We start from the raw sequence: 10,655 nt of genomic DNA on the forward strand, positions 1-10,655 counted from the left end.
AAATAAAATAACATAGGTATCAAATTATAAACGACAAATAAACTATATCTTTCATTTGTGCTATTAACAGAGAAATATTTGGCTTATCATTATTATGCACAAAACTAAAATATAAACAATTATTATTAATTTCGCGACAAAAAAGGAAATTTATTATAATAATTTGATAAAATTGAGAAAATCAAATCTCTGACTTTGATGTATAAAAAAATTCATTAAAATACATATTTCATACTACGTAACATCCCCTATTTACTAAAAGAATAGGTGGATCTCTAAATTTTCCCGCCTAAAATTTTAGCATCTAGAATTGGGCTTATTATTATAGTCTATTCTATAGGGATATCTTGAACTATAAATGGATAATCTTTTAATTGGATATATTCATAAAATTGAAATGCTTAGAATTTGCACAAATTTGATATGCAAAAGATTTTCCTCCACAATTTTTATGATAAAAAATTCATTGATTTTCTATGAAATAAGAAATTGTGGATCAAAATCTCCTATATACTAAAAGATTAGCAGATCTCTAAATCCTCGTGTTTAAATTTCCTGATTTCCTAGTTAATTAGTGTTCACTATCAATATTTACTAAACAATATTTATTTCTTAATATATTTTCATAGCATCAATCATTTTTAACTTTTACATAAATAAGACTAATAAAATATCGTCTTGGAATTACATATGCAAATTTTCTACGTTTTTGAAAATGGAAGTAAACTGCATTAGTTTAATAATTGTCAAATTCTATAATATCTGTATCTAAAATACCGTGCATTTGCACGAGAGCTACACTAGTAATAGACTAAACATGGTGACATATATGTTATTGTTGAAAATGTAACCACTTTATCTGAGAAATGTACCTATGTTTGAGTGTGGTGACCTTAACTTAACATGTTAACATTATTACTAACACATGGTGACATATGTTTTAGTTTTGAAAATGTGACCACCTTGGTTGGGGAATGTACTATATCTAGAATGTACCTTAGTTTGAGGTTGAAATAAATCTGAAATGTTTGGGTGTGTTACTATAATAGAAAATGAAATCTTAAAATGTTAACATAAATTTGTAAACATGGTGACATATGTGTATAGTTTTAAAATGTGGTTACTTGGTTGGAAAATGTACCATCTTTAAAATGAACATTTGTTTGAGGTTTGGATAAATCTTTGCATGTTAACACATATTACTAAACATGGTGATACGTGTTGATGTTGGTGGTGTTGTTTTTAAATTTTTAGTTGAAGATTTTAGATAAAGATAAAGATTTGTAAGGAAAATTTTGAAAAATATGGAGCATGGTAATGGCCTAAAAAAATAGTGATTAAGTGTTGTTTCTAATGCAAAAATAGCATTTTCCTCTAAATCTTGCCTATTGTGGAAAGATTTTAATTAGGCTTGAAAGATGGAAATTGAAGCCTCGCCAGTCGTCACTTGTAATTTTAATTTAAGGCCTTTAGTTTTCATTTTCTTTTCCTTTAAGGGTGTGTTTGGATAGGAAAAGAGAGGGGGAAAGAGAGGGGAGGGGGAAGGAGGGAAGGGAAAAGAAGGGGATGAGAGGGGAGAGATAATGGAGAAGGTCATTTTCCCTTCAAATCTTGCCTATGTTGGTAGAGAAATAATTTTTCTTATAGGAGGAAAATAGACGGATCCATTTTCCATCCCCTATAAATCCTTCTACCTTCATTTTGCTAACTAAATAATGAATTTCTCGTCTTTTCAATTCCCTCCAAATCCCTCAATCCAAACACACCTTAAATATGATAAAAATTAGTTATTTTACCGTTTACCAACAGAGCTTAATATCACCGAAGGGAAGAAGTCGGCCCCTGACATTAATTAACCTCAAAAGGACGAGTGGGAATATAATCGTTTATCAAATACACAATGAAGAATTGTACTCCCTTCGATTTAGATAAATGTTAACACTTACCTTAAAATGGACGTTTATATCAATGGTAACGTATCTTATTTGGCCTAAAAAATGACTAAGTTACCCTTATCCTCACTACCTATTTACATGTTTACCATCAAATGGTTCAGTCACTCACTCAATGTTTAATTACACAATATACTCCCTCCCATCCAAACCAAAGGTAACCCTTGCTTTTTGGCGCTATTCATGGTGATAGGGAATATTTGATATTACTCTTGATCTATAAGACAAAATATAGTCAGGTGAGATCTTGTTTGATTTATAGTCATGAATGCTATAAGAATATATAATTTTTATAATTTTTAATAATGTGTAACTAAAGATATTCACGTTGCAAAACTTTCAATTTAACTTTGGTTTGGATGGGAGGGAGTATTTTTATATAATTTTCCTCTTGATCTATAAAGTGTCATAAAGCAACTCTTACCTTTGGTTTGGATGAGAGGGAGTATTATTCTTGTGCCTTCATTCAAAGCTTCCAACTTTACCCCCACTTTTCCACATTTTCTTAAATAAATCATTTTTTCTTATGTTACCATTTGTCTGAATCGGAAGGAATATGTAACATTGTAGATCGTATAATAATAAAGATTACTTCTTTCGTCCCGCTCAATTGTTGTCTTTGATTTTGGCACAAAGACCTAGGAAAGAGAAGAAGGTCAATTACTAAATGACAAATCGACCAAATTGATTGCAAATGATCAAATTATTCATCAAGTTTATTCTTAAAATAGAAAGGATAACAATTGACTGGGATATCTCAAAATAAAATAGGATTACAAATGAATTATATCACATTGCTAAAATTAGGTATAATCAAATCCATAAACACGGGGCAAGAAGTACTTCTCCGTAGTATTAGCGTGAACACGGGCGCATAGCTTCTCGTGCTTTGGCAGCTCCCTTCTTCTCGTCTCGAATAAACCAACAAAATGAAATTCCTAAAGCAAGTAGGAAAACTGTTCCAATACATATCCCAATTATTAGATAAACATTCATATTGAATAGTGAATGGTACAAAATTATGGAGTAATAGTTTGAGACATGTTCCAATTGGTTATTGTTTATTATTTATATAAGTAATTACTATGTTTAATTTACCATAATTACAACCCATTATATTTCCAATTTTTATAAAGTATGAACACGGGGCAAGATTCTCTATCTCAATAGTTTGATAATAAATTACATTTATTTTTATTTTGTATTATATTTAATAGAATCTTTCAAAATCTTTCTATCAATGGGTCTCTAATGTGTTAAAATTGAACTTAAAATAAATACATTAAATAAAAAATTGATTATATGGGATTGGTATTTTTGCATTAAAGACGTGATCCACGATTGGAAAATCCAAATAAATCTTAAAATTGCATGTTATAGATTTTATGTAAACTACAATATCACAAATTCACAAGTTGCAATAAATTGTCAAATACAAGGCAATGATTGAATTTAAAATTTAAAATTACAATCCAATCTCTTTTCCCCCCAATACATTGCCCAATTCAATCACGATGTCTAAGGGTGTGTTTGGATTGAGGGATTTGAGAAGAAAGAGAGAGGAGGGAATTGGAAGGATGAGAAATCCATTGTTTGGTTAGCAAAATGAAACTAGAAGGATTTGGAAGGGAGAGAAAATGGATCCCTCCATTTCCTTCCTACAAGGCAAATTATTTCCCCACCAACATATGCAAGATTTGGAGGGATAATCATCTCCTCCATTCTTCCTCCCCTCCCCTCCCATTCCTTTCTCTTCCCTCCTTCTCCCTCCCCTTCCTTTCCCTCCTTTTTTTCTATCCAAACAATGCCTAAATGTCTCGGAACCCTCGAGAACCCTCATTGATGCTAGTATTCCTAGTTTCCTGCCAAAACAAGCTTTCAGCAAAACTTCCCTAACTTGGTATTCGATATTGGCCTGAGAATACGTAATACAAAGTAGTATAAAGAGGGAAATTGCCTCGTACAACTGTAATCGGAATCCAGACTGATAAATTTGACATTCCTGTTTCAGCATGGCGAATTACTTTGTTTGGGGCCAATTCAAGTGCCCGACGGGACATTTGAGTTGGGTTAGTACTGCCAAGCCTAACTATTTCTCCAATTGCAACAACACACTGGCCTTGAACATTGAGATTCAGAACCAAGAACAGACAAAGAGAAGCATGACACTGGTAAAACTTGTGATTGCAGTACGTGATCAATAAAATAAACACCCGAAAAGTTACCCAATGACAATCATCTGATTACTACTACAAAACGTACAAATTCCACCGATGTTCAACAATAAACCAAAATAAACTTAGTCACCTCAACCATTACAGGAATTAACCATAAAAGCAATCGCTAAACAAGCAAAACACGAAGAACTAAACTTAAGAGGTAGCTGCAACTTGCTTCCTTGGGGCTGCTTGAGTACCTGAAGAGGTCAGAAACCCAAAGTCTCAAAATAAACACGAATTGTAAGAATCTCCATGAAATGCTAGATAGAAGGACGAATGCAAACTGTACCTTCTCTAAAACCAGTCTTGAACCTTCTCGGGACATTGCGCAGGTACCTCATACGACCAGTTCCGGTTGTCTTCCTCCTGATTGCCTTGACACTCCAGTTATCTGCAATGAGACACAACAGATAAAGTTAAGGTAAACTCGAAGAAACATAAGATAGCAACAGATGAACAGATCAAGTATGATAAGACTCCAGATGAAGTACTTTCAAATCAGAGGGACTAGCCTCTCCATATTTAAAAAAAAAATAAAAAAAATGATAGGACTGAATTTTATATGTTGATGAAAACAAAGAAGCATCCGTTATGTGCTTACTTTTTCCTTATAAGATTCACCTGGTTTTTATATTCGTTGACACACTCTAGTTATGTACTTGCTTTTTCCCTTATACGACCCGTCTGGTATTCTGGTTTCTACTGCAACAACTTTTTTCTTATCAAAATTGTAGTAAATCATAATTGTGTATTTGTCCTATTTCCCTTTTAAAATCAGCCCTTGGATTATAGTAGTTGATAATAAATGGTTAGATTTTTTTGTTAGGTTCCTAGGGTTTTAGAACCTGTACTTGTAAAGCTCTATAAAAGGGCATATTCTCATTGTAAGAAAGGCAGACTTCGATGATCAAGTGAAAGTTCTTAGACAGATCTGTGGAATTGTAACTTTGCTCTAGAGTATTACTTGTGCATTGTTGTGTAACTCAACTATCTTACATTAACTGCATTTGTTTTAACAACTCAAAAATTTATGCCACAAAAATGAGTCGTTGCTCTTAGTTTGTTGTTCCAAATCCAGAGGATTTTGAGCTTCCAAATCTATCCACTTCTCCCTTTTCGTGCCTGACTAACCCACAAGAAATTCCCACACAAAGCAGGCCCAATTCCTCTGTTTTATATAAGAATTTGCTATTGTTTTCCAACTGCTGCAACTCTAATTCTGAACAGCCTTATCTTTGTGTTTTATTTGAATCACTTAAAAACTGAGGAACCCATAAGCTTACACATCATATAGTTTATAGATTAGACAATCTAATACTGAAGCAGCTCAAATGTGTGTAAAAAAAACTATCGCACTAATTCATCAAATATGCTATTAATGCCAGTTTGTCATTATGACACTTTGTCACTTGCCTAAAAGCCAGAAGTTTCAGATAATGTGAATTGCAAAAATTGTACTCCAAGGTTGTTTGGTTGACAGGGTACTGATTTCAATCCCCTCCAATACAATAAAAGTATCTATATAGGCCCTTAGGTAAGTGGAAATTCATATGGGAAATTGGGAATCTATTTATCGTGTGTAGCTAAATAAGATTTGCTAATTACTACAAAAAACAAAATGGCAAGAAATATACTTTCAATGCACTTAGAATTCCTATTGTGGAACAAACAGTGGCGGATTTACGTGTTAGAGTAGGGGGTCCTAGACTCCTAGGACACCCCTAAGAGCATGTACTATAGAGAGGAGCTTTTGATCCTCTTAATTTTTTTCTCCCCTTCTATTTTCTTGACACCTCATTCACTTTTTAACCACCTCATTTTCCACTATCTTCATCCTCTTCCTCTATATTTTTCTTATATTTTTCCACAATAGAGAGGAAAGCTTCATCTTCCTCTTATATTAATCACTACACTCTAACCTTCAATTTTTTTTTAAAAATATAAGAAAATAATAATATGTGACAATATTGATTGGTTGAATAGCACAAGGGCCAAGACACAACTTCCTCTAAAATTAGAGGAAGTCCTCTTCATCCTCTTACTAAGAGGATCCTCTACATTAGTCCCACAATAGAGAGGACCTCCTCTAAGAGGAGAGAGTGTACTAAGAGGAGGCACAATACTCTCTATTGTACATGCTCTAAACTAAAACTTTTACTACAACTCTTAAGTACTGAATGATTGGACCCCAGCAAAGTGAAAGTAGGACACCCCGTACACCAACCTCCTCTTACTAACACAATAAAAAAATAAGTTTTGAAGAAAAAGTAAATACCAGTAGTACTCTAATTTGCCTACTGTCTAGCAGACTAGCACGCAGTGTCTCTTCTGTATGCCATTCATCATAGATTTATTATAGTGCACAATTACAAATAAACGAGACAAATAATCCACCACAAATTGTCCTTTAAGACCGATACTATCCATGTTAAACTTAATACTGGTCAAATACATATCAAACAAAACATTTAAATTGTCTTTTTTTCTTTTTTTGCCAAATGGTTAAGACGATGCTCATCGATTTAAATAAGGCAAAAATAAAAGGAAATTTGTAAAAGATGTTAAATTAAGACTATATTAAGCAAGACCTACCAGCTTTTATATACCCAGTACATATCAACAAATATTCAATTTTTTGGTCTGGAATAAAGAGTTGAATTGTATGTCGTGTCGGACACAAAACACACGACCAAAGTAAATTGTCGGAGTAACATAGGTATCAATATTATATTATATCTAAAACTTACAATAAGTAATACTTTTCATTTTTATGTTAAGAAAAAATTTAGCAGATCTTCTAGGTGTGTTGATAAACTTATTTGTTCGGCCTATACTTCGTCATTAACAGTAAAAGGGTTTGATTTGACCATTTTAGACTTGGAAAAAAAAAAAGCTAGTCACGAAATTTCCAAAGTTCTTTCCCGTCCGCAAAGCGCTATAAAAGGGACCCCGTAAAAAATATTTTCTGGATCCGCCACTGGGAACAAACACCCATTTAAAACTAAGACTGACAATCTAAAAAGCCTGCCAGAATCAATTCGTTAGCATATCGTAACTGCAAAATCATCCATCACACAAAGATAGGACAAAAAACCAACAAGAGAATGGTATTCAGTCAAACCACACTAACCATCAATCTCAGCTCAACTTCCAATAAGAATTATAGCATCCTATAACTCAATTTCCAATGTGAACACACTTCAAATCTCAAACATATGAATCAGCAATGAAGTAACTAACCTCTATCTCCATTACATAACCAACCTGATTAAACCAATCCCAAAACAATTCGTCTACCAAAATGTGAATACCCACATCACTAATTGCACTTCTCAATTCTCATAAAATAGTGCTCACTCGATCTTATTAATATTGTCCCCATTTTTTACCGGTCTATTCTAGAGTATAATCTGGAGTAAACTAATGGCAATAGTAATGTCTTATACTATAAATTCATTAACCAACGGGAAACAACGATATATGATTGTTCATGACTAAGAATACAAGCTCTCAAAATATCTGTGATACCCTACATCACTAATCCTAAAAGCTATTCTTCAATTAATATCTGCAATATCTACATCGCTAAACCTATATCTCGTAAAATACTACTTGCACCATTCATTTATATTGATTGCATTGCTAAAATGGTCCAGCTCAAAAGAAAAGCCTCCTTTCTATGACCCATAAGATAAAAATACACATTTCCTTTACAATCCCAAGTTAAGTAACATAATTGCAAGGGTAACATGCGATAGCTACACTAGGACTAGCAGTACACAAGCTCAGTCTATCATCAGAAACACCTACATTTTAGCCACACTTAACCCATCAAAATGAAAATAATTTACATCCCAGATCACATAAACAAACTACTAATCCATGAATCAATCATTTACCAACATCATCAAAATTACACACAAACTCATAAAATAGTGCTCACTCCATCGTACTTACATAGTTAAGTTGTACCCTTTTTTTTTGGTTCCTCCTAGAATAACTAGATCCTTTCACTATCTTATCTTATAACACAAAAATAAGAGCTTGTATAGCACCGTAGTTAAATCCGAAGTAACATAATGTCAAGAGTAATGTTGAATCTCTGCACGTAAATTCTTGAAGTCAAGGGGCAATAACGATATACATATCGATATTGTATCACTAAGAATACAAACTCTTAATCTACCACCACGAATACCTACATTTTACATACACTTCACCACTCAAAAATGAAAATAATTAACAACCCAGATCATATAAACTAACTATAAATCCATCAATCAATCATTTAGCAACATCAATCAAAATCAAAATTACATAAAAACTCAACTAATTCAATAAAAAAGAACACTAACACTTTCGGGTGCGAGCAGCAGGGAAAGCACAAGCAGAGCAACGGCTCTTTTGAAGATGGAAACTTCTTCGACCACATCGAACACACAATGTATGTGTCTTGTTTCTCCTCTTACCGAAACTCCCTGTTCCTTTTCCCTACATTTTCAATCATTACATCGATTATATATCAATCAATCATTCAATTAATTAATTAAAGAACGATTATGACAAAAGACGATCCGCCATTGTAGAAGTAGAGATAAGCGTACCATTTTGCGTCGTCAATGGCGGAAACCCTAGCTTGTGATTGTGTTTCTGGTGAGTGGAGAAAAGGGTTTTAGAGGGGATTTGGGGTGATTTATCGATCTGGGCTTTTATGTGGATTGGACTTGATTATATTTTGTCCAACTCGTACAAGTCGGTATCTGGGAGTCTAGGACTAGGAGGAAAATGATTGAATGAACGTGGTCAAGTAAATTTTTTTTTTTTTTTTTTGTATTAGACTGTTTTACATTTTTATTCCGTAAAGGCGTAAAGCGAAGTTTTATGCAAAGTAATGATTGTAGAGAGTGGAAAGAGGCGGTGAGGCTGAAATTATTACCTCCATTATATAGACCTGTCAAACAAGTCAATCAGGTTGGGTTCGAGTTGGGTCATTTCGGATCTGCAGACTTTGGGTCATTTTCGTGTCAAGTAGCATCAACTAGTATCAAGTTATTTATGTATAATGATTGAAACGAGGAAATATATCTGAATTTTTTTGTATAATACACTTATTCTATAAGACTACTCTAGTCTTATGATAAGACAGACCCAACTTAAACAAACCCCAATTTCTTTAACTCTGTATTTCTTTCACTTTCTCATGTCTCTTCACTGATCACTCCCTTTTACTACGTCCATGATGCCTATAATCGTTCATCATTTATCATGACCCTCCCATCTGGCTCGCCCATGGCGTCAATCCTACACCGCTAGCGAGTTTTTGACTTAAAATCACTAAGTTATCAAATTAAAACTATAAGCCATTCAGCACAAAATTGATTACAAAGTAGGTTTTGTGTTTGAGATATTAAGAAAACACTTCCAATTTTCTTTTCATTTTTTTTTTTTGGGGGAATTAGTGTTTTTAGTGGGCTAATTCTTTCTATTTGACTCGTCTTATAGGAGAGTTTTTGTTTCTTATATAAGGCATCACAGTGATCTAATTAATTAAGGGGGTGTTTGGTTGGTGATTTTGAATGGAATGAAATAGATTGAATCCATTCAGGTGTTTGGTTGGATGATTTTGGAATGGAGTTAGAATCCATTCCAAACTCCTCCAATCTCATACTCGACCCTTATCCCATGATTCAAACTCCATTCCATAATATTTAAAATTTCATTCTATTCCAAGGTTCAACTAAACAAGTTAAAACAAGTATGAGATATAGAACTCATTCTTTAGTGGTATGACATTCCAGGGCCGTTTGGTTCAAAAGGTCGGAATGGATTGGAATGGAATGAGATACCATGAGGGGATGGATTTAGAACCTCATACTTATTATTTATTATTTGGTTCACTTTTAAAATTGGGGGGGGGGGGGGGGGAATGGAGTTAGAAACCTGAGTGGGAAGGTGGGCATGGGATTCCAAGGGGTTGGGGTGGAATTAGAATCCATTAGGATTCTAACTCCATTCCAAAATTCCTCAACCAAATACTAGAATCACTCAAATCCATTCTATTTCATTCCATTCTTTCCCTTTGAACCAAACGCCACGAAGGAAGACAGTCATTTTTGCAGGAAAGACTAAATCATTCTACTTAATCAAAGCCACGAAAGTAAAAGATCAAGGCACTCCACGAAGGAAGACGGTTTTTGCACAAAACAACTTTTTTTCATTCATCAAAATCTGCCTTGTTACAATAGAGGATGACTCTTTATATAGAGCATTACAAGTTCAACTACTCAGCCCTAAGAAAAATCTAGCCATTGGTATCCAACTACTTTAATCTAAGGGCCCATTTTGAAAGACTAAGAGGACAAATATTACATAAAGAGAACTGGATTTATAATGCATAAGACAAGGAAAGTAGTTGTGCTTTGTGTAACACCCCAACTTACCAAGGAGCCTTACCAAGACCTTCCCCAGTAAATAAAGGCATTAC

The 10,655-nt window shown here is 33.7% G+C and overlaps 1 protein-coding gene across 1 annotated transcript; it reads right to left on the reverse strand.

Moving 5' to 3' along the window:
- Window positions 1-4,115: 4,115 nt before the first annotated feature.
- Window positions 4,116-8,905, reverse strand: LOC141612202 (large ribosomal subunit protein eL37x-like). Its single transcript, XM_074430925.1, has 4 exons — window positions 8,776-8,905; window positions 8,527-8,662; window positions 4,461-4,562; window positions 4,116-4,368 (listed from the first exon to the last, which is right to left on the reverse strand). Exons 1-4 carry the CDS (start codon window positions 8,776-8,778, stop codon window positions 4,325-4,327), a joined length of 285 nt encoding a protein of 94 aa, XP_074287026.1. The 5' UTR covers window positions 8,779-8,905; the 3' UTR covers window positions 4,116-4,324.
- Window positions 8,906-10,655: the final 1,750 nt, after the last annotated feature.

This window comes from Silene latifolia, chromosome 11, assembly GCF_048544455.1.
Source record: "Silene latifolia isolate original U9 population chromosome 11, ASM4854445v1, whole genome shotgun sequence".
In the NCBI taxonomy this organism is placed as follows: domain Eukaryota; kingdom Viridiplantae; phylum Streptophyta; class Magnoliopsida; order Caryophyllales; family Caryophyllaceae; genus Silene; species Silene latifolia.

What these genes read in the sequence shown, in the direction of transcription:
- LOC141612202 (XM_074430925.1), bottom strand. An exon ending in TGCTGCTCGCACCCGAAAGT is followed by an intron (nt 4,563 to 8,526) that starts GTTAGTGTTCTT and finishes GTCTCATTGCAG; the next exon opens with ATAACTGGAGTGTCAAGGCA. An exon ending in CAAGACTGGTTTTAGAGAAG is followed by an intron (nt 4,369 to 4,460) that starts GTACAGTTTGCA and finishes TGACCTCTTCAG; the next exon opens with GTACTCAAGCAGCCCCAAGG.